This window comes from Rhinatrema bivittatum, chromosome 8 (genome assembly GCF_901001135.1).
Source record: "Rhinatrema bivittatum chromosome 8, aRhiBiv1.1, whole genome shotgun sequence".
NCBI classification, from domain to species: Eukaryota; Metazoa; Chordata; class Amphibia; order Gymnophiona; family Rhinatrematidae; genus Rhinatrema; species Rhinatrema bivittatum.
Window position 1 is genome coordinate 221,257,386 of NC_042622.1, and position 24,782 is coordinate 221,282,167.

The following is a 24,782-nucleotide window of genomic DNA, read 5'->3' on the forward strand; positions in this document are numbered from 1 at the left end:
TGATAGAAGGGGGAGGACCTGCTTATCCCAGCACCGAGATCCTGTTTTTTAATGTTCTCATGAGCCCTTGACTGCAAGCTGACGTTACTCCACCTCCGGGGCTGGAGTCAAATTTGCCGCATTAAAAGGTGTGCGTTCGGTGCCCAGCGCTGTACTGCATCGTGGGTAATATCTAATGGCCTCATCTACATGCACTTTACATCTGACGGGCGCTATCGGGTTTGCTTTCGTGTGGGCTCGCGTTTTGGATGCGCTAATCTCCTCACTGCATTGGGCGCTAGTCTAGCGCGTCGGAAACGCGCCTCCAACCGCATATAAACCCGTGCGCTAGGCTTGGGCGCACTTTATTGCATCGACCCCATTGTGCGTGACCTTAGCTGTTATTGGCCTGTTACTGTGGTTTTTCTGTTTTGTTTTGTTTTTTTTAACAGTCCTATCTTGAGGTGAGTGAATGACAGTTAAAAAAGATATTTTGCAAAGTAATCCAGTTATGAATGCGTACGGATGACGCGCAGATGGAGCATTAACTTTGGCTGAAGCCTTGCCGACTGGCTGTACTGCTCCCGAGTTTTGGGTTAATTCGACCTTTTTTATGTTAGGAAACACACAAAATAATTACAATCCCCTGCAGGAGGATGGAATTCATACTGGCAGGGTGGAACCAGACCTCCTTAGCTTCCAGCCAACATTTCCTCTCCCTCTAATTAGGAGCGCTGTAGCCCTCAGGTTTTGTGTCTCTGCTGGGGGAACTGAAAAGCTGCATCTGGCCCCTATAAATCTTTCTGGTTTCAGGTTGGCTGTGCTTAGTGCCCTCTCTTGCTTTCCGGAAACAGGCCCAATTTGAGCCCGCCGCTGGTACTTGGCCGGCTGCAGGCTGCCCAGCTGCTGCTTGACACCTGCGTGTGAGACGGTGCCTGTGCTGATAGGGCAGGAGTGGGGTGGGTTCGCTGGGCAGGTGATAAGATAGCAGCTGCACCCGTCTGTCCAGGCGGCGGGCCTGGGAGATTCTGTGTTGGCTTCTTGCCTTTGCAGAGTCGGAGATCAAAGGCCCCCACCCCCTCCTTCTTTGATGCCTTCATAAGAGTTTTCTCCAGTACATGTCCAGCAGGCTGGGAGGGGGGGGGGGGGGGGGCTCCAAAGTGACTCACAGGCCATAAAGGGAGTGGCTGGGGCTGCTGAGAGAGGTGCTCTCTTGGGTGGGGGAAGAAGGGGGGGCCCTCTGTGAAAGCCAACAATGAGACACAGCGAGGCGGCCGCTTTCTCACGGGGGGGGGGGGGGGGGGGGGGGGGGGGCGGGGAGACACACAGTCTTTGTTGTGGGGCCATGCGAGGAGTAGCACATCTGGCGAAAGATCTCGGCATTCTTTCAGCAGGCAGGGGCACAGCTGGCATTAACTCTGTCCAGTGTTACCAATTAGGTTTCTTTGGGCATTCGTTTCCATTTTGTGCTGCAGTTTTGTGGTTAAGCCCACCCTCAGCACTAAGCTGAGCAGGCATCACCCCCCTCCCTGAATAGTGCGTTCAAGCTGCAGTGCTTTTTATGTTTTCTTTGCCTTCTTCTGCTAGTATTCAGCTCTACCTACTGTCTGTACTTCAGCTTCTCACTCATTAGTTTCTAGTCCGAGTTGGCCACTTCAGCAAGCTTTAGCACGCAGCCATCCTCTGCTATTACTAGCCTTGTGCTTTGTAGGGGGGGGGGGGGGGGGCAACCAGCTGTCACCACCCAAACCTTATACAGACCCAGGAAGCTGTTTATATATTAAAGAGAATGTCAGGAAACATTTTAAAGACGCTGTTCCTATACTGAACTGCTGAAAGACGGGGGCTGGGCTACCCCTGCCCTCCAGTCAGCACCCCGGGGTCAGGAGGGCATGTTTTTGTACCTGGAGGTGGGAATTGGCTGCAGTTCAGGATTAGGACCTCGGTTTAATGCAGAATATCAGAATACAGGTTTAGCTGCAGGCTGTGACAGCCAGAGAACATTAGCAGTGCGTTATTCTTAAAACCAGACGTGTTTGAGATCCCCCAGTAGCTTCCCCATATCATTACCCAGTCCTGGGGAGCAGAGAGAGGGAGTGAATCAGATTGGCTTTATGATGAGGAGGATGATGGCCAATCTAAGAATATTCCAGAAGTAAAATCCCTTTTGGCAGATGCTGAAGAACTCTGCCGCAGGTGCCGGGCTTCGCTCTCTGCATCTGGGCTTATTAATTTCTTTAGGAGGCAGGGCAGACTGCAAGTGATCCCGTCCTGTGGGATTTCCCTGCTGCGGTGCTGGAGGGGGCTGCAAGGGGCTAGTGAGCCAAGTCCCGCCAGGAGCCTCCTGGTGCACCTGCACACCGAGTCATAGTTTATTAAGTACATTCTCTCCATAAATATGTTCATGTCGTAGTACAGGTAGGGCGGGGCCGTATAAAAGGCGGCAGTCTTTCACCAGCTCTCCCTCATCTTCGGCAGGGCATCCTCAGCCCCTGAGAGTCCAGGGGGGGTCACCATGTTATGGCCAGAACTGGACGAGTCCCAGCTACCAAAGGCTTAGCCGCTCTGCTGCTGATCCTCTCCGGGGCTGCACTAGCATCACAGACCCCCCCCCCCCCCATCCCAAGGCACCCCAAGAATCCGCTGGCTTGGCCCTGTCTTAATTTAAAAAAAAAAATCTCTCTATATTTGTGTATATAAATATTCCCAAGACAAAAAAAACCCAGAAATCTGCTTCTGGTGGTGAAATGTCAGAGAGGGTGGGGGGGACAGCAGCATGGGCAGGAAGTGGGTGGAAAGGTGTTTCCGGCGGGTCTTACGTCCCCGGCGCGGCCGGCCCCTGCCGTTCAGAGAGATGAACATGGGCCGCCCGCGATGCCGCCACGGCAGGGAGGCGTAGGTGTTGTAGCCGTTCTCCTCGATTCGCTCCTTGAACTTGCAGTTGGGGCTGTACAGCTCCTGAAAGGGGGAGGGGGAGGGAAAGAGAGATAAGGGGGGCAAAACATGAGGACAGTGCTTACAGCAGTGGGGCTGCTGTCAGAGTCCGCTTGAGTGCACATAAATAAAGCTTGACAAATAAAAAAAATATATAAGTGGATACCTTTTTATTGGGTTAACTTAATACCCTTCTTGAGCAGCTTTTGAGAGCTAAAACTTTCTTCCTCAGGTCAGAACTGAATGATCAAAAGACGACATTTACCAGTGAACGATAAAAGGCATTAGAATGATAAGTGGATGGGTGATCAGAAGGTGACCGGCAGTATAATTTTATGGCTTTATAACCTGAGAAGAAACCTAGGTCTTTTGAATCCTTTCTTGTCAGTTCTAAAGCGTCTGATCATTTTTGATCACCCATAACCACCCCCCCTGTACCCCTCCCTTCCGCTTCACCCTGGCATTGGAATGCCTTTTATTCTACTCTGACCCAAGGAAGGGCGAATTAGCTCTTGACAGCTAATAAAGAAATGCATTAAAAGTTAATCCAATAAAAAAAAAAAGGTATCACCTTATATATTTGGTATCTTTTTTGTTTTACTGGCTAACCTTTATTCCACCGGAAACGAGCATGCAGCCAGATCCACCACTGCGCCATGAAGGATGAAAGGGCTTTGCTTAATTATTTCCCAGTTAAAGAGAGACCCGGGGAGATGAAGACGGCTGCCCCAAGATCCACAGCAGGGCCAGCTCTGTGCAATACGCCTTCTCCTTGGTGTGGAAGACGCACAGGAGACATAACTGAGAGGAACAGCTTCTGGGGCCGTCACGCGGGCAGATAATGCTAACTTCCATGGCCATCCAAACTTTTAGTATTTACTCATTCTGCTGCCTACATTTCTAAGAAATTCATTTGTTTCAGGGAAATGTGCTTGTTTATAACAAACTGAGGTCTCTTTCCCACCCTAATATCTGTACAGCCGAGGAACGGTTTGCTAGAACCAGCAGACGTTCTGGCTCATGTTGTTTCGAAAACTCTGAAAGTTTATTTTACGAGAATTGATGGAGTGGTGAGGGTTAGGGTGTTTCTCTGGAGATGGAACGCTGGTTAATTATCTCTTTGCTCATGCGAGCATCAAGGGCCTGATTCATATTTAATATTTGGGCTATGTAAAATGACTCACAGGTCGGACAATCAGTCTGAAGCATTCAGGCTGCTCTGGCATGTAACGTGCTCTTCCTGGGTGATCTCTGCTTGGAATAATCAGCTTTAAATCCAGGAACACCTCTCTGTTTTTCCTCTTCACTAGCTTAGAGATTTTTGCTTTCTGTCTTCTAGCCACCCTCTCCAGACAGCCCAGGGGCTGGAGGAGTGCTTTCTCCCCAGACACTTGCGAGCTGGCAGTGGACACAACAGTACTCGCAGCTGTCTTTTCTCCCTCACTCTGGGCCAGATGTATAATAAGATGTGAGTAATAAATACGGGCTGAACTTTGGGGCATGTTTTCATTACTCAGGAGCTAAATAAATTAACTCCTGATGCAGTGAGTTAATGGCATGCTAATGCACTGGGCGTTAAAATGTGCTAAGCCGATAATGTGCGCATACAGAAACAATATTTGTGCACATAAACCATGTTTTCTGCCCACAAATCCTGCTTTCTGTGCAGAAATCCTGAGGACAGGCTCTCACCCCTACTCCCGTCCCCACACCGCAAACTCCAGGTTTAGCACCATGAACTAACATTGGCCACAGGAACTTTACTCCACATCTGACCAGGAGTTAAATTTTGGGCATTAAGAAAACACAGGTTAAGCATATGCACCTTTCTAGATGGGGTGGGGGAGGGGGGAGAGTAAAAGTTAATGCTGCCTTAATATGGGATTTGCATAGGGTAGTGGTTCCCAACCCTGTCCTGGCGGTCCCCCAGCCAGTCAGGTTTTCAGGATATCCACTATGAATATGCATGAGAGGAAATTTGCATGCACCGCCTCCATAGCATGCACATTTCCTCTCATGCATATTCATGGTGGATATTCTGAAAACCTGACTGGCTGGGGGGGGGGGGGGAGGGGTCCCCAGGACAGGGTTGGGAACCACTGGCACAGAGGAATGCTAAATTGTGAGAATATGCCAGTGTGGGAGCGTGCACATTTTTTTTGTGCGTTAAAGTCCTGGTTAGTGTGGGAGTAAAGTCCTGCGCACTCGCCCAACGTGTGCGTACAAGCGCAGTGCCCTTTATTACAGCAGGGCCCCCTGGGGGTGCGCCCGAGCTTCACTGGCACCAACAGACAGGAGAGCTGAATCTGGATCCCGCAGGCCGCAGCATCGGCCCTCATTTAGATTCTAGCTGCTCATTGTGACAGATGGTTTTTTTTAAAACCAATTACAAGCACTTTAATTTATGCCAGCCTTGTGAAAAAAAAAATATATATCTAAAATACACTTAGCCACTTTCTGCATATTTGCAGATCTAAGTAGCCATAACTTTGTGCAGGGATCCCAGTAGCCTGTTTCCAGGGATATTCTCCCCATAAAATGCCACCGGTTTCAATTCCTCTCTCATAAATTGTCAGAAAACATGTTCAAATCACAACAGAAGGAAGGATTTTATGGACAGATCCTTTAAGTAGCACTGAAAGGTTTCTACAGGGATCAGCCCTGTCTGGCTCCTTTGATGCTCTTGCAACTCATATGATGTTTCTGAACAAGCGATTTAGGGGGGTCCTGTCTGCTCCCCCTGGCCCCAGCAATGTGAGGGCCCAATGTAATAAGACGGGAGTGAAATTCTGTACTTGCACACTAAAAAAAAACAACCCAGTTTCATTCCCACTGTGGGATGCTAATGCATTCAGAGTTACAAAAAAGGCATGCTAACCCGAGAATGTGCCACTAAAAATACGCTTAGCATGCACAACGCATGATTAATGTGCAGTAAACAGGGTTTGTGTGCATAAAATGTGCACACTGCGCATTATACGTGCACAGAGCACAACTCCTGTTGTGCACAGTCAATATAGGAGCACGTTGAGAGTTGTTTTTCTGCACATAAATCCTGCGCACAGGACTCTGGGGCACCAGGAGCTCCAGGTTCAGGCCCAGAAACCTTCCTCCGCCTTGGACCGGGAGTTCAATTTCCAAGGTTAAGAAAACATGACTCGAGCCTATGCACGTCTTCTCTGCACTGGGGAGCAATAGCTAATGCCGGGATTAACTCGGGATTAACATCGGGGCCTGCGTTTGGAAGAAGCAGGGGATGCACACACACGTACCGTGCCGTATAACTTCCCTCGCTGATCCATGGCGAGAAACAGTCCCGTGGGCACAGATTTAATGGCAACAACACCCACATTCACCGAGCGGATTTCCAGCACACCTGAGGGGGAAGGAAAAAAAGAACAAAACAGAGAGTCGGGAGGAGATTTAGCTCCTGGACTGAGGGAGAGCATTTTTGGTTTCCCCTGGAACCCCCCTCTTTCTCCCACTGCGAGACGTGATGCAGAGGCCTCATCTTCCCCAGCCTTGGACCGTGCCCTTCCCAGTGACTCTTCCGTACAGAAAGCTGCCCCCACGTTACAAAAGACAACTGGCACAGGATGGAAATGATCTCCGAGACCACCACACGCTGCTTCCTGATCTCAGCTTCTTGTGGGGGACGCTCAGTGAGGTGCGTGACCCCCGTACTGGTGGAGGCCTCAGCAGAGGCAGCGGCGTCAAGCGTCCCTCCTAACGCGCAGATTCGAGGGTGACAGAGAAGATCCGCTCCCGGCTGCCTCCCTGCCACGGCTGGCTGGAGACAGCAGGACTCGGGGCCCAGCTCCCAACGTGGAGGCTTTGCACGTGGATTTCCTGCGTGGAAACACCATACTGAGCCCTTGGGCCGGGCGCTTGTGCCTTGAGAGAGTGGTCCAGGATTTTTGGCTTCCAGTAGGCGAGAGATCCCCCTACCCCTGCACTTGAATGAGCAAAAAATGCACAAAGCCCTGTCCCCCATTAGCTCCTATACTGACTTCCAGCAGAGAGCTGCAGCTGCTGGCTTAAGTCAATTAGTGCTGAGCTCCTCATTAATAATAGTGAAGGGGGGCATTTATCTGCCTGTGAAGTGGTCACACTGGGAGGGGTGGGAACGTGAACTCTCCAGGCCGGGGACCAATGCACTAAAAACGTCTCACTAACCTCTTGTACGCTGACTTGGGTTTCTTTTGAAGGAGGATGGTACAGAGATATATTTTAGATTATACAGATTGCAATTCATTTGAAATTGTTTTCAGTCCAGCTTGGGGGGGGGGGGGGGGGCATTCCAGAGTGACTGAAGGCGATTCATTGGGCAGTTGAAAAACCTTTTGTAGACTTGGCTAAGGGTGAAGTAAGACCCGGGCCCTGTGCCGGAGCTGCTGGGTGCATTTCTTCCCCCGAGGACGACACATCCTCCCCCTCTCTGCATAAGTCTGAGGTACAGGTAACACAGCGTGCAGAGGCTCCTTCCTAGGTGGCACTAGGGTAGCTCAGCCTGGGTTCAGAAACCTTTTGGTTCCTCACAGCGGAAAGATGACGTTCGGGCAGATCACAATATTTAAAAAAAAAAAAAAAAGTTCCATTTATGTTAATGCCCAAGCTGCTCTTTTTAAAAAGTGAGGTTGGAGCTCTGCTGGTTCAACCCTTTGGGGCTTGCAGGTGCTGAGCACTCCCCAGTAGTGTCAATACACTTTGACAACCTGAAACTCCCTTACTCCAGGCAGCAAAGGGTCACACTATCCGTTACAGTACCACGCATGGAGAGGCAGTGACCGCTATCCGGTACAGTACCGTGCATGGCATGGCAGTGACCGCTATCCTGTACAGTACCACGCATGGAGTGCTAGTGACCGCTATCCGGTACAGTACCGTGCATGGCATGGCAGTGACCGCTATCCTGTACAGTACCACGCATGGAGTGCTAGTGACCGCTATCCGGTACAGTACCGCGCATGGAGAGGCAGTGACCGCTGTCCGGTACAGTACCATGCATGGAGGGGCAGTGACCGCTATCCTGTACAGTACCACGCATGGAGTGCTAGTGACCGCTATCCTGTACAGTACCGCGCATGGAGGGGCAGTGACCGCTATCCGGTACAGTACCACGCATGGAGTGCTAGTGACCGCTATCCGGTACAGTACCGCGCATGGAGAGGCAGTGACCGCTGTCCGGTACAGTACCATGCATGGAGGGGCAGTGACCGCTATCCTGTACAGTACCTCGCATGGAGTGCTAGTGACCGCTATCCTGTACAGTACCGCGCATGGAGAGGCAGTGACCGCTATCCTGTACAGTACCGCGCATGGAGGGGCAGTGACCGCTATCCGGTACAGTACCTCGCATGGAGTGCTAGTGACCGCTATCCTGTACAGTACCGCGCATGGAGAGGCAGTGACCGCTATCCTGTACAGTACCTCGCATGGAGTGCTAGTGACCGCTATCCGGTACAGTACCGAGCATGGAGGGGCAGTGAGCGCTATCCTGTACAGTACCGCGCATGGAGGGGCAGTGACCGCTATCTGGTACAGTACCGCGCATGGAGAGGGGCAGTGACCGCTATCCTGTACAGTACCGTGCATGGAGAGGGGCAGTGACCGCTGTCCGGTACAGTACCACGCATGGAGGGGCAGTGACCGCTATCCGGTACAGTACTGCGCATGGCGTGGCAGTGACCGCTATCTGGTACGGTACCGAGCATGGAGGGATATTGAGTGGGGAAACTGTTTCCTGCACTAGCGCTGAAGCCATGAGGGATGAAAAATGCTTCCCAGCCTCTGAGGCTCTTTCTGCAGGAAGAAAAAAAGTTAGGGTAGACGGGGGTCCTGTGATTCCCTGCCAGACCTCTTTGTTCTGACCTCCAGGCCCTGTGACTCCAATCCTACCTTAGTGTGGTTTTTACTTGTTTATTTAGATGTAGCTCAGGCCTTTTCATTGGTAGCTCAAGGCGAGTTATATTCAGATAGAACAGGCGTGCCAAGAATGCCCTTCCCTTCTTTCTTTTATTTATTATATTTTGTGCCTGGCTTGTTTTTCCTGCTCCTTTGGACTTTTAGCTCAGTTAGACCCAGCTTCCATTGGGTGACACACCATGAGCTCTCATTTCCCTATTCGTATAACCTTCTCTAGCTCAGCCCTTGCAGTGATGTTCCCTGGCTGGCTCTCTGAAACCTGGTACTTGTGCATCCTACTTACAGCTAGTAGGTGTCACTGTTGAACAATGTCTGAGACTCTCTCCCCCACCAAACACCCGCAACATCCTCAGCCCTGCCTGGTACATAAGAACATGCCATACTGGGTCAGAACAAGGATCCATCAAGCCCAGCATCCTGTTTCCAACAGTGGCCAATGCAGGTCACAAGTACCTGGCGAGATCCCAAATACTAGACAGATTCCATGTTGCTTGCTCCTAGGGATAAGCAGTGGCTTTAGCTTAACCTAAGTCTACCTGGTTAATAACAGTTTATGGACTCTTCCTCCAGGAACTTTTCCAAACCTTTTTAAACCCAGCTATGTTAACTGCTTTTCCCACATCTTCTGGCAATGAATTCCAGAGCTTAACTGTGCATTGAGTGAAAAAGAATGTTCTCAGATTTGTTTTAAATGTGCCTCTTAGGAACTTCGTCTTTGTATTTTTTAAAGCATAAACAACTGCTTTGGAAGGATTAGAAGGACACCTTTGTCTTTTTTTTTTTTGCGGACACACCTGAAGGCATAGAGAGAATGAAAAGTGATCTAAGAAAGCTTGAGGAGTGGTTGAAGGTTTGGAAAATTCAATGCCAAGAAGTGCAGAGTCATGCATTTGGAGTGAAGAAATCCAAAGGAGCTGTATATGATAGGGGGTGAAGGAATGATATGAACAGACTGGGAAAGAGACCTTGGAGTGATAAGTGTCTGACGATCTGAAGGTGGTGAAGCTAAGGCTAGAGGGCTGCAGGGCTGCATAGAGAAAGGCATAACCAGCAGAAAAAAAGGAGATGATGATGCCCTTGCACAGGCCCTTGGTGAGGCCCCACCTGGAGTGCTGTGTTAGTTCAGGAGCCCCTATCTCAAAAAGACGGTCCAGAATGGTGAGATGAGACCGAAGAACCTAAATATGCATACGCTGGAGGACAGGAGGGACAGGGGAGATACGATACAGACTTTTAAATGCCTAAAGAGTGTTAATGATGCATGGGAATCAAGACTTTCCCAGAGGAAAGAAAGCTGTAGAACTAAGGGACATGATATGAAGCTCCAAGAGGGCAGATTCAGGAACAACATCAGGAAATATTCCCTCGCAGAAAGGGCGGAGGATGCATGGAATGCCCTCCCGGAAGAGGCAGTGAAGACAGGAACTTTAATGGAATTCAAGAGGGCGCGGGATAGAAACAGAGGATCTCCACTGGCTAAAGGATGGACCCGAATAAAAGGAGTAATCTGTGCTAAATAAAACTGTAATCTGTGCTAAATAAAACTGTAATCTGTGCTAAATAAAACTGTAATCTGTGCTAAATAAAAGGAGTAATCTGTGCTAAAAACCCTTGACAAAGGTCAATCATATATCCTTGCCCTTCTGGACATCTCCGCAGCCTTTGACACGGTCCATCACACCCTACTAATTGAGCGACTAAGAGAAATAGGTATAACTGACACCGCTCTCTCCTGGTTCAAATCATACCTTTCCAACAGGCAATACCAAGTTAAAAGCGGACCTTGCCAATCGAAACCCGTCAATCTGTCACAAAAGTGTCCCCCAAGGCTCGGCCCTCTCCTGCACCCTGTTCAATATATACCTCTTACCCCTCTGCCAACTGCTTTCAAGTCTCGGCCTCCCGCATTTCAGATATGCCGATGATGTTCAGATCCTGATTCCTGTAACTGATACCATACCCATGGCCCTAAAAACTTGGGAAACTGCCCTCGCAGCAATCAGTACCCTGCTCGCCAACAATTATTTAGCCCTCAATCCCTCCAAAACGGAGCTCCTCCTCATCCCCCCCCCCCCCCACAGCAACCAATATTCCCCCCTCCACCCTCCTCTTCCCCCCTCCACATTCACTCAACAAGTGTGAAGCCTTGGTGTCGTCCTTGATAACCACTACAACTTGAAGAAATTCATTAACTCCACTTTGAAAGAGGGTTTCTTCAAGCTCCACACTCTCAAAAAACTGAAACCCCTGCTTCACATCAATGATTTCCGCACAGTCCTGCAAGCCACCATTCTTGCCAAGCTCGACTATTGCAATGCCATCCTCCTCGGCCTCCCAAAAAACGCCCTCCAGCCCTTGCAGATGCTCCAAAACTCAGCAGCGCGCATACTCACCAATGCCCACCGAGAAGACCACATCACCCCCGTCCTCAACCACCTTCATTGGCTGCCTATCAACTCCAGGATCATTTACAAAACACTTACACTCATCCAGGAATTAATCACTGGAATAAACTACCTACAGATCTACGCCAAGAACCATGCCACAAGAAGTTTAAACAGAATTTAAAAACATGGCTCTTCAAAAAAGCATACAATTTGTGAACTCTTCCATGTTGTTTCTTATATCATTTCCTGACATTGTATAGAATAATTTCCCATTCCTTCAATCAGTTTATTTGCCAACAACACAACACTCATTTTGGTAACACTTATTTCAAATTATACTGACTATAATAGTAATAATCAGTCTTTTAATCGTGAATTTTCAAGAAATCACTAACTAGTATGAGTTACCCCACTTTTGTCATTATTGAACTGCTATTCCTATACTGATATTTTTGATCCTCCAGTACCCTACACCTCCTTGGATGTATTGTTGAGTTTTATCGTGTATTAACCTAATGTATAAGTTACATTATTATTGTTTACAAACTTGTTTCACTATAATTTAATATTGATTGTAAAGCTTGTTGATAATTTAATGTTCTCTGTAAACCGAGGTGATGTTTGCTAACGAACCGCGGTATATAAAAATCCTTAAATAAATAAATAAATAAATCCACCTACAATCACAACATGTCCTGGTTCAGAGCGCAACACCTTGCCACAATGCACACTCCCTCTCCTAAACTGTCCAAACTGAAATCTACCAGGGCACGTGCCCTCTCCCTAGCCGGACCCACCCTCTGGAACAAAATGCCTCATACCCTTCGCTTAGAATCTTGTCATAAAAGATTCAAGCAGAACCTCAAGACCTGGCTCTTCAAACAGGCTTTCACCTAACCCCCCTGCATAATTTCATTATTACCTCCTCTTCGCTCCTTTGAAATATTATTGCATTATTCAATATGCCCCAGCTAGTTCACCCCCTCCTATCCCCTTCCCCCTGCCCTTCCCACCCCTCCACTTTATTCCCAGCCACCATTTATTCCAGATGTACTCCAGTGCACTTTGCCTCCCTCTCTCTGCTTAAGCCCCCATTCATATTTCTTGTCGCTATCATACATTGTTATCCACTATTAACTCACATGTTGCAATTTTATTCTCTGTAAAACTTAAACTGTTATTAGTCTAATCATGCATTACTGCCTTATATCAACGCTCACTTTGTAATTAGTTCTCTATATAACCTATTATAGTTCTCTATATAGCCTATTGTTTTACTTGCTCAAGTTTATCATGGTTACCTTTATTAACGTTCACCTTGTAACTCGTTCTATGTAAAGCCTGTTGCTATGTTTAGTTATCTGTGAACCGAGATGATGTCCCCAACGTATCCCGGTATACAAAAACCCTTAAATAAATAAATAAATAAACAAACAAACAAACAAACTGGGGTAAGCTGAGTGGAGCAGCAGTTACTACCCTGGACAGAAGGCACAGGGGGATGGGGTTTCTTAACACCCTAAAAAAAAAAAAAAAAAAAAGCAAAGCTTGGTGGCAGACTGGATGGACCCCGTAGGTCTTTTTCTGCGTCATTTAATACATTACTGAGATGTGCATTTACCCGTTCCACTCCTCTCATAATTTTATAGACCTAGCTCTAGGGAGCAAATCTGTAACTTCTGATGCAGAGGGAGGGGAGGAGACAGGGAGTTTCTGTCTTACACCTGGCTCACCCCCCCATGTGAAAACCAAAGGCCTGGCTCTAAGTGATTTTCAGATTAACGACTGCAGGTGGCTTTGTCTGAGGAGGAGGGAGACCTGGCTTCAGACAGCCTGAGATATAAAGTTCCCGCTGCAGCAGTGTCTGAGGTGAATACTAAGAGTTATCTGGCAAGATGCGGGCAGCAGATGAAACATTTTAGTTGGGGAAAGTGGTATATTCTGATCCGTGACTAGGACTGGGGTATCGTGTGATTGTGTAGGATGCTTGTGTCCCCTTTTGTAACACAGAAACATGTCGGCAGAAAAAGGCTGCCCGGCCTATCCAGTCTGCCCAGCCACACAGCTGCTCAGCTCTACAAATCCCCACCACTCCCCTCAGAGATCCCCTGCGCTTATCCCCATGCTTTCTTGAATCCAGCTACTGTCCTGCTCTCCCCCACCTCCACTAGAAGACTGCTCCACGCATCCACCACCCTCCCCATAAAGAAACATTTCCTCTAGGATGTGCATGTTTGGATCTTTAAGTCTGTCCCCATATGCATTACAATTAAGCCCACTGATCATTTTAGTAGCCACCCTCTGGACCAGCTCCATCCTGTTTATATCCTTGTGAAGGTGCGGTCTCCAGAATCATACACATTATTCCAAGTGAGGTCTCACCAGGGGCCTATACAGGGGCAGTCTCACTTCCTTTTTTCTGCTGACCATTCCTCTCCCTACGCAGCCTAGCATTTTTCTGGCTTTTGCTGTCAACTTATCCAACTGTTTGGCCACCTTAAGATCATTAGATACGATCACCCCCAGATCCCACTCTTTTTTTCGTGCTTAGAATTTCACCTTCTTGGGTTTTTGCAGCCCAAATGCAAGACTGAATTTTTTTTAGCAGCAAATCTTAGCTACCAGACTCTGAAGCATTCAGGCTTTGCCAGATCCCGCCTCATAGTTTCCACACCTGCCTCAGCGTCCACCCTGTTTCAAATTTTGGTATCATCCACATAAAGGCAACATTTCCCCCCAATGGTCCTTCCGCAATATCTCTTATAAAAATATTGAAAAGGACTGGCCCAAAAACCAATCCCTGCAGCACTTTCTTAGTAAACATCCTCTCCTCAGAGTGAACTCCATTTACCACTACCTTTTGTTCACGCTCTCTCCCAACCAGTTTCTAATCCAGTCGGTCACTTTCCGGCCTATACCAAGGGCGTTGAATTTATTTATAAGTCGCCTACGCAGAACAGTGTCAAAGGCCTTACTGAAATCCCTCCGAGGCTGCCCTGTATCACAGCATGGCATCGTGGTAGCTGCATGCGACCATACCCTTGGGATTTGCTTGGGGAGTAAGAGATTGTTTACGTTTCAAACCTTTTTTTTTATTCATTTTCGCAATAGCATCTTGTTACATTTAGAATCAGAAGTTGAAGGGGCAGTTATCTCCGCGCGCCCACTTCACACACAGCGGCAGCAAAACATAGTAAACCCAGTCAACCCCTGAACCTGCCCCACCCACCTTCGCAAAAGCCCAGGTGCTGCATGTTGGCGGAACCGCAGGGCTGGGATTGCATTTTGGACAGTCCAATAGACACGGAATGCATCTTTTCACGTCTGAAGATTCATACAGAAGCTGCGAGTTCTGGGAGGCAGGGTTTGTAAGTAGGCTTGCACTTAATCGTGAGGTCCCATTTTTTCAACAGAAAACTCCATGGTGCACAGATCAAGCAGAGCTCTTTTCAAGTGGGAACGGGTTAGGTGCTTCTGCCGGCAGCCAATGCCTGAGGATTATTTGTTTTACCGAAAGCGAGACTTTGCGCACCCGCGGCTGAGGGTGGAAATTGGGAAACTGGATGCTTCGCAGATCCTCAAAAAGCAGCTCTTGTACCATATAGGGGAGCTGAACCTCAGTGGCAGACTGGATGAGACGATGGGCTTGGCCCCACAGCTTTTGGATAGAGGGGCAAGTCCGGAATGGATGTCCCAACTACCATTTGAAGCTCCGCACCTGAGACGTTGTCCTGCGGTGGAAATTTTCATAGTGGCGGCGCGGGCACGTGAGATGTGAGCGTGCATGAGGAAACCTTATATTGCAACTCACTTAGGCCCACATTGGTGGTGATGGAGTGTATGCGGGAGAGAAATTTAGAGTATTAATCAGCAGGAAACGTGACTCCCAATTCTTGCCGCCACCCTGCTGTTATATTATCCAGACTTACAGGCGGGGATTTCCCCATAATCTTCTTATAGCAGTAAGAGACCGAGTGCCTAGTCGGGTCATTTCACTCAAAAATCTCAGCCACCTCAGATTGATAGACTCGAGTGATGCCCTGTGCATTCAGGAAGTGAGTGTAGTGTCTGGCTTGAAGGTAGGCATAGAATTGCCTGTGGTCTATCCCATAGGAGTCCCTTAGGTGTTGAAAGGAGAGCGGCTGTCCCTCATCATTGAGCAAGTGCGCTGACAGTTGGATCCCCTTTCCAGCCCAGATGGGGTTGTCAGATCCCGGGGTGAAGGCCTTATTAGCTTGTAGGGGAAGACCTGCCAGTTGAGCCCAAATCTAAAACAGAACCATTTCCACGTCTGCCAAAGGGGTATGATTGTCACACTCTCCTTGGCTTGCGCGGGGAAGAGGCTCTTAGCAACATGGCGTAGGTACCTAAGATCATAGGGAGTACCCAGCTCCCGTTCCACACTCAAAGGGGTATAGTAAGATGTCCCCATTAGCCAGTCTCCGATATGTCGGAGGTTACATGCCATACTGTAGTAGCGCAAATTAGCTAATCTAAGACCACCCTGCTTCCCCCTACTTTTCAGTCTGGTTAAGGCTATCCTCGGCTTCTTCCCTCGCCAAACAAAGTGACGGATCTCTCTTTCTATCTTTATTTCCTGCTGAGTGAGATAAATCGGTAAGATCTGAAAGAAGTCTAGCCATTTAGGCAGTAGTAACATTTGAAAGCGAGAGAGAGGAGGAAGTCCTTGCAGGTTTGCAGACTACGCTTCGTATGCTCTAGGAGGAGTCTATAATTGATAGCTTTTAATTGGATTCCCAAGTATCTAAAAGATTCTGCCAATGGAGTGGAAACTGAGGTCCACATCTCTGGATCACTGAGTCCTGCCTAGGTAGGGCCTCTGATTTGTCCAGGTTCAGCTTCTACCCCGCCAAGGAGCCAGAGTCTGCAAACTCCTGCAGGAGTGGGGGTAGGGAGAACTCTGGGTCTTTAATGTGGGTAAGGATGTCACCTGCAAAGGCCACCACCTTCAGGACCGGGTCAGTTGCATTACAAGAGGGGATGCCACAAATAGAGGCATTACTCCTGATCCTCTGCAACAGAGGCTCCAGGGAAATTTAAAAAAGAAGAGGGGACAAGGGGCATCCCTGGCGGGTACCCCTAGTAAGGGGGAAAACTTGCAGATCTGGTGTCATTAACTCAAATGGAGGAAGTTGGGTTGTTATACGGAGTTTGCACTGATTTTAGGAAAAAAAAGCCCCCAATTCCCATCTGTCACAAGGTAGCAAACAGAAATAGCCAATTGACCCGGTCAAAGGCTTTTTCAGCATCCAGACTAAGGAGCAAAGATGGGAGGTCTAGTCGCTTGCTGATTTCCAGAGAAGCCAGTACTCTTCGCACATTAACCACTGAATGCCGCCCCTTAACAAAACCTACTTGGGTCAGGACCGATTAACCCGGGAAGAACTTTAGCCAGCTGGTCCGCAAAAATCTTTGCTAGGAGTTTTGTGTCAAAGTTTAGGAGAGAAATAGGCCTATACGCAGCTGGAGAGGAGAGGTCTTTTCCCGGCTTTGGAATAACTGTTATCAGGGCTTCATTAGGGGAGAAGGGAAATTCGCCTGCCTGAATCAGAGCCTCCTAGGAGCACTCGGTGGATGTAGGATCTTATCTCCGAGTAATTTATTTATTTTTATTTATTTTATTTTTATTTATTTTTAAATAAATAAATAAAAATAATTTTTTTAAATAAAAATAAATAAATAAATAAATAAATAAATAAATAAATAAATAATTTATAAAACTCTGCGGAGCCTGGAGCTTTTAAAAGTTTGGAATGACAGATGCCCTTTTGAATTTCCTGGATGTGTATTGGGGCATTTAAGAGCTCCCTTTGGCTGTCGAACAGGCATGGCAGGGAGACTATACTCAAGTATTGTAAGGTGGCGGGTTCGTCTCCTTCCTCGGCTGTGTACAGGGAGTGGTAAAAATTTCGGAAGATAGTAGCAATGTCTTCCGGGGAATTTACTAGACTACCCTTGTGGTCTTTCATTGTGGTTATGTAGCTCTGCCCTTTACGTGACTTCACAAGTTGGGCCAAACATTTACCTGACTTATTGCCATAATGAAAAAATGTACTGTTATACTAGGTCAGAGACCTTTTAGCTCTTTGATGTAAAAGCTCATGGGGTAGTTTGTATCATAAAGTAATTCTCTTTAGTGGAGCTAGATGGGTGGGCTATATACGCCCGATGAGCTATTCTCAGCTGCGTTTCTAGCCGGATGATATCACTGGACAGGCGCTTATGTTGGGCGCTCACAAAGGAAATGATCTCTCCTCTCAACACAGCTTTTGCCGTCTCCCAGAATAGGCAAGTCCTGATGCGCATTATTGTGGTTCAGGAATTCATCCCACTTTCTCTGCAGGAGAGTGCGAAAGTTAGAGTCGTTATATAGGTACCTGGGGAACCTCCATAACTGTATAGTTTATGCCGGCTTTAAGCCTCCTACATCCATCCATACTAAGGCATGATCAGAAATAGCGATAGGGCAGATTTCGGCCCTGAGTACATTGCCAAACTCTCCCCTTTTCACCAGCAAATGGTCTAGGCGGGATCCGGAGCCGTGCGCACGGGATATGTGCATATAGTCTCTCTCTTGGGGATGGAGCAGGCACCATGTATCCACTAGGTCAAGACCATGACATAGGTATTTCGGTCCCTTGGATGATTTAGGCTCAGCAGGCACAGTGGCGACTGAGGATCTGTCCATCCTGGGGTCAAAAACATAATTAAAATCGCCTCCTACGATTAAACAATCGGCGACCTGTGTTGACAAGAGAGTTTGGATTCTTACATAGGAGTAGTCATAATTATTTGGGCCATAAAGGTTGCAAATAGTAACCATTTTGCCATATAGAAGGCCCGAGATCAGTATGAATCTGCCGTCAGGATCTTGGGTGGTTGTGGATATTTGGAAAGGTTCTTGCCGGCCTATGAGAATGGCTACTCCCGCCCTTTTTTTGTCTGATTGAGAAGAGAAGTGTTACGATCCCCCCTGTTGCTGCGCTACAGGTGGTATCTCACCTTCCACTGGAGGCCGCTTCGAAGCCAGGGCCTCGCCTGTGTACCATCCAGGATTTGCTCCAGGGCCTGGGAGGCCTAGTGTTCCTGAGGCCTGCCTGTGGCTTGCTTGGCTCTATTGTGGGTGGGGAGGAGGCGGGTGGCTTGCTTGGCTCTATTGTGGGTGGGGAGGAGGCGGGTGGCTTGCTTGGCTCTATTGTGGGTGGGGAGGAGGCGGGTGGCTTGCTTGGCTGTTTGGACTTCCTGCTTCGGCCACGCCCTTCTCCCTAGGGGCTGGCCCGCAACTCTCCACCTCACTTATAGGGCCAGTGAGGGGCGGTCCAGGTAAACTCCTCCCAGGGAGTTGCCCACATCAGCTGTATAAAAGGACTTCCTCTTCAGTTCCAGTGGGCCATTGGATTGAGCATTACAGTCGTCTGTACCTCTTCCTCGATCCAGGTCCTCCGTGGTCAGCCTTGCTTTGATGGCGCCTTGTCCTGTCTCTGCCTTGATGTCTGTTCCTGATGTTACCTGATGTCTGTTCCCGTTCCAGTGCCTGATCCAGTTCCTGCTTTTTCTTCCTGCTTTCGGCTGCCAGGAGTGCAGCAAATCCTGCTTTAGGCTGCCAGGAGTGCAGCAACCTACCCTGCCTTGACTGCCAGGAGTGCAGTAACCCACCGCTTCCTCTTCCCTGCACGTGTCCACTCCCGCGATTGTAGGACAGGGTGGTCCGTGACCAGTCCAGCCGTGCTGGCTGTGTAGGGCACATTGAGAGACAGTGCCCGTATCCTGCTTCAGCCCTTGCCTTGATGTCTTGTTTCAGCCCTGTCTTGGATGTCTGCTTCAGCCCCCGTCTGATGTCTTCAGTTCTAAGGACTCTGTCTGCCCTTGCCTCTGTCCGGCCTGCCGCCCTATGCCGTACCCAGCAGCAGGTCTGAAAGGGCTTGGAACAGTCAGAGGACCGTTCATCAATCAACATCCCAGTGTTGGTTGCTATGGGCGTGCAGGTCCGGCTGAGGGTCAGACTCCGCTCCTTACCCCCTGCTTTTGTTCCTGCCTGCCTCACCATGCCTGCACCGGCTCACCTCCCACGGTGTGGCTTGGGGCTCCTCCTTGAGTCTTGCCGTGGCCCAAGGGCTCACCACCTGCTATGGAGGCGACCGCGCTCCGCACGCTCGGTAACAAGAAGACTTGCCCCCATCCATTGTTTACAGAGCTTTTGATGTTCAGAGGCTTTAAGCCAAGTTTCTTGGAGTAGTGCTATTTGAACCTTTTTGTCACATCAGCGCCCTCAACACTTTGTGCCTTTTATATACCGAGTTAATCCCTGAGACGTTCCAGGATGCCCAGCGTACTGGTTGTGCAGTCACGGAGGCTGGAACTGAAAATAAAAACATGTGAAGAAATTATGCACTCGAGAGGACCAGACCCCCCAGCCTAGGTCTGGAACCCCAGCTACTGTTCTCACAGCAATCCCGCGTCTCATCAATCCCAAGTGCTTTGGCAAGTTATGTCCGGTACCTGTGCTTTCGCCCCGCAGAACCACCCACCCTCCCCCTAAAACAACTTCCCATAACAACAACAAGTAGCACATGTGTCCAGACATGGACCGAAGAGCCAGAGCATGTGCGTTAGGACCCCACCTCTCTCAAGTCATTGGAATGTAGCAATGAATTAGATGTAACTTAATACAAATAACTGAATACGCTGGGTGCTCCCTTGGCCTTGTGAATCGCAGAGTAGCTCCCACTTGGCTCGAACTTGGAAGATAACCGCCATGTCCGCCAGGGGCCTTTCAATCTCCCGGGACTGTCGTGGTCAAGAAGGCCTTGGCCTCAGAAACTGAAGTGAAGAGCCTTTGTCTTGTTGTCATGCATAATCCTGAGTTTCGCAGGATAGAGAAGCGCAAATGGGAGTTTCTGGGCTGCAAGTCTGGCACAGATTGGAGAAAAACGCTTCTGTTGTGCAGATACACCCACAGAGAAGTCTTGGATCGATGCCGCCTCGTACTCAAGGGCCCTGTGCATCCTGTAGGCAAAGAGTATGTCCTGTTTCTGGGCATAGTCCAAAAACCGTACCAGTATAGGGCAAGGTTTATGTTTGTTGAGCTCCCTGGTGCCCAGGAGGTGCGCCCGTTCTATACGAATGCGGCCGATGGAGTCTGGGAGCCGGAGAGCGCGTGGTAGCCATTCTTCGATGGTGCTGCAAATGTCTTTGTCCTTAAGCGATTCAGGGAAACCAACGAAACGGAGGTTGTTCCGAAGAGATTGGTTTTCCGAGTCCTCGATTTTTTCTGATTGTTTCTCTGTCAAGTTTTTGAGGGTATGTACTTCCTTTTCCAGGACAGTGACCTGGTCATCGATTACAGTCACGTCGGTTTCCAGCACCGTGAGGCGGTTGCCAGTTTCTGTGAGTAATATATATGCCTCATCGAATCGGGAGTCTATTTTCTGGAATTTGTCTTCTAAAGCAAGGGCCACAGCCGCGGTGACATCAGCGGTATTGTAGTCAGACACGGTTGTGGAGGCCGGGCTGTGGGCCCTGTCCACCATCTTGCCTCCCGGTCGGGTGCGCTCCTTCTCTTTCCGGATCAGTTTAGACATGGAAACGCCGCTCGGCTTCTTTTTAAATAGCTAGTGTTGCGGCGGCACTCACCCGGAGCAATAAAGTTCCAGAAATTGCACATGGAGAGTCACTTAAAAGGCAAGAGAACGGGATGAAAGGAGGTGGGGGTCCCAGAGCGAGCTGAAAGCATGGCTTCCACTCACATCACACCACCTGACTTGTAAGAGATTGCTTAAATCAGTGTTTCCCAACTCTCTCCTGGAGGCACACCTAACCAGTCGGGTTTTCAGGATATCAATAATAAATATGCATGAGATAGATTTGCATACACTGAAGACCCAGGATATACAAATCTATCTTAGGCATATTCATTGCGACAATCTGAAAACCCGACTGTTTAGGTGTGCCTCCAGGAAAGGGCCGAGAAACACTGATTTAAATGAACAGAAGCACTTTCAGAAGGATTGAAATAAACTGAGCTTTAGAGGTGCTATCTCTTAGATAAGAAGGGCTGCAGTCCCCTTCATATTCAGATTGTAGGTATTTGAGTCTCCAGCATGTTCCTTGTCGTTGGAAAGACCTTGGCGTACACATGCCTGAGCTACATTCCACTACGGCTCTATACGTCCCTGCGTCACACTCTGATAAAGAGGAAGGAGCTCCCTTATCTTCTCTTCGGCACTGACCATTCTGTGAACGCACAAGAACTGGAGTGTTTATGTGCACCCATACACGAGGGAAGGTCAAACACTAAAGGACTGGAAACTGTAGCAGGGCAGACCAAGAACTTCCCGTGAGGGGTCAAGTCCAGGGAAGTGGTGCGATCTCCGTCACTGGAAGTTGTTTTTTTTTAAGAGCAGGCTAAACATCTGTTTGAGCAGGTTTAGATAGAGGGAGATCCTTCTGGAGGCAGGGCATGGATTAATGTCCACTTGAAGCTCCTTCCAGCCAAATCCTACGATTCTATATATGTATGAAGTCCATAACGTCACAAGAAATGTGTGTGTGTGTGTGTGTGAGTGAGCGTGAACTCCATGTATTGTGCCTATAGCAGAGGGCGCGTGCAGGCTTAAGGCCTGACAGAACTGATTCCGCCTGCATAGGTCAAAAACAGGTAGAATAAGTGGGATATGCGCATGTACGTGTGCTTGTAAGATTTCTGTTCGCATCAGCTTCTGTGTGCGGAGGTAGCCCGGGGAGGAAGGTAACCATATGAAATGTGCCCGAGCCTTCACACATTGCATCAGCAGTTAAGCGCAAGCTCTCCTCCTCCTCCTCTTCCCCGCCCACTTTCTCTCTCTCCATCCCCCCCCCCCCCCCCACAGCCTTCCCAACTCAGATTCACCACAGTTTCTTGGCCTGAGAAATCTAGCCATGTGCTGCGAAAGTAATGCACATTAGTTTTGGGAAACGTGCAGCTGTAATATCTTTGTATTTTGCACAGTACAAGGGAAAATGCATTTCTGGGCTTCTCGGGGTTTCCAGTTCAGGTTTTTGTCTGCCCCTATTTCTAGCTTTTTTTTTTTTTTTAGTTTGATTTCTTGAAAATGACTTATTACCCGTGCCCTCCAAACTTCGGGGGTCCCTTGTGTTCTGAACTGGGCGAAGATCTGTGCATGTGCTGTGTGTGAGACAGAGGTGAGGTGTGCTCTGTAGCAGTCCTGCTTGTCCTGTTTTCCCCATAGGGGGGGTGCGCTCATGTTCTAGGGCCCCTCTCGGGGTATGACCCTGGTGTAGTGGCTGCAGAGCTGCCTTTTCACAGACAGGGTTGTTGCCTTATGAGTCCTGCAGTTTAGTGCTGGTTTGATACGGCGCAGAGTGCAATTTTTATTTAATTTTTTTTTTGCTGCAGAGTTTTGTGTTATTTCGCAGAGAGTGCAGGCAGTCTGTGCTGCTGTTAGTGGGATAAATTCCAACCCTGAATATTCTTTTCCTGTGGTGAGCGGTGAGGGAATATGTCCTGGCCCTGCCCCGTGCCCGTTATTAGGGGTATTTCTGTGGCTATGGATATCTCTTTCTAGAAGTGGAGGTGCAGAATTTCTTTTGAGATTCGGTATAATTGTGGGTTAACGACAGACCCCCAGCCTTTTCTCCTGTGTGCTAGTGGATAATTTTAATAAACTGCTCAGTTATCTCCCCCTTTTCCAGATCCAAGTTAATTCTCCCTGTTTTATTGTAACTTTCTCACTTCCATCCTATTGTTTACTGTGTTTGAAGTTGGAATATTGATTACTATGTTACCCTCTGCTTTACACAGATTGTTAATTGTAAACCGGGTTGATGTGATTCTTGTCATGAAATTTGGTATAAGAAAAATAATAAATAAATAAATAAATAAATAAATAAAATAAATAAGTAGTTTTACTGGGAGGGCCGAGGGTTTCTTTATTGCATATGAGGCTTTATCTTGTAGCCCAGGCAGGGATTAAGTTTAAGGCTGGCCACATCTCTGCAGGGCACCTCTGGACCTTGCACTCATTTTCAAACCGAGGGCTTGCATGGGCTCTCACTTAAGGAAAATGACCCGCCTGCTTCGGACTTTTCCAAAATAGGGGCTCCTAACGCCAAGCCCTGCCCCGGCCCCCTCCAAGACCGCCTCCCTCTGCTGCGGATCAGAAGTGCGCCCTGAGCGGCGCGCGGCGCAGTCCCTCTCGCTTGTGCTCGTTTCCCGGGAGTAAAGCGTTGTTTACCCGTAGAAGGGGGTTTTTGAAAATGGCCCCTCCCAAAGACACTTAGGGGGGTTCAGTTGCAACAGCCACATGGCGCAAAATCCCGGTTTAGGCGGGCAAATCACCTTTTGAAAATCGGCTGTGGGCCGGTGCGCGTGGAAGTATGAACACGTATCGACGGCACGCGTCCTCGTACCTGCACTCGGGGGAGGGGCAGGGCGGGGAAGCCTCGCCGCGCACACTTTTCATTTTGAAAGCAGGCACATAAATCTGCTCTGGAGCTGGCGTGGCATGCGTCCACATGACCAGCAAAAGTCTGCTTCGAAAGTCTGGGTTAAAGTCAGCCGATACAAAGAACCAGCAGAGCTGTTTGGAAATCAGTCTCCGAGTGTCAGGCCAAGGTGTGCATAGTTTAGGGTGTAAGTCTACCGAGTTTGTGTTGGAGATTTTTTGAGGGGGCTTTTTTTCTGGAAAATCCCTAACCTGTCGTCTTTTCCAAGTCCACCCGCAGGGCCATACATCTCCAGCAGGTTTGGGTCCTCTTGCTGTCAGGGTGTACGTCCGGTCGCTAGCACTACGTTTAAGAACAGGCAGGCCTGATGAAGCTGGACGGCCGGATGAAGGCTGAGGCAAGGCCGGTCAAACCGGGCCTCGCTTGGGAGGTGTTCCGGGCATGCAGCTGTAACAGTAGAGTAGGCGCATCGGAGCTGGAGGCAGGGCAGGAACAAGGCCACACGAGCAGAGGCTCCAAAAGATGTATTCCAGGAGTTTGCTGTACCAGAAGAGGTCTGTCTCTGTTGCTATCCTTATATGATACCACCAACCGGAGCACAGCCCATGCTGAACCAATGGGATCTTCCAAGCCTAATGTCTAACTCCCTGGGAACCAGGGGGTAAATATTCCTTGGCCTTTCCTTCATCTCTTGTGGCTCCTCTGCAGCCTCTGCTTTCTAGGGTTGCTGGTTCAAACTTCGTGATCTTGACAGTTCCCCCCCCCCGGTCCCTCAAGGCCTGGTTTATTCAAATGTTCTTGGCAGAGGTAGCTGAGTAGATTATCCGCATTATGTTCTGAACTGCAGTCTTCCAGATTAAAGCCCCCTTCTATAGTCTACTAGATGTATGCTGCGTCCAAAATCTGCTTGATAATGAATTCTTGTTGTCCCTTCACCATTGTTGTGAGAAAAGTGTCCATCGACCTGGGAATGGGTTGTTCCTGTACAGCTTTTATAGGGCCAAAATCCATGTCAGTCTAGAGGCTTGCAGGCAGTGATACCCTGAAGGCCAATGGATTTATTGGTTTTTGGATAATGACAGGTCCCATAAA

At 48.7% G+C, this 24,782-nt stretch overlaps 1 protein-coding gene across 1 annotated transcript in view; it reads right to left on the minus strand.

Moving 5' to 3' along the window:
• Positions 1 to 1,293: 1,293 nt before the first annotated feature.
• FGF22 (fibroblast growth factor 22) overlaps positions 1,294 to 24,782 on the minus strand; it is a 32,073-nt gene continuing 8,584 nt past the window's right edge. The window contains exons 2-3 of the mRNA XM_029613546.1: positions 6,186 to 6,289; positions 1,294 to 2,937 (exon numbers count right to left, since the gene is read on the minus strand). Coding sequence (XP_029469406.1) covers positions 2,662 to 2,937; positions 6,186 to 6,289 — 380 coding nt within the window. The 3' untranslated portion in view covers positions 1,294 to 2,661. The remainder of the gene's footprint in view (positions 2,938 to 6,185; positions 6,290 to 24,782) is intronic.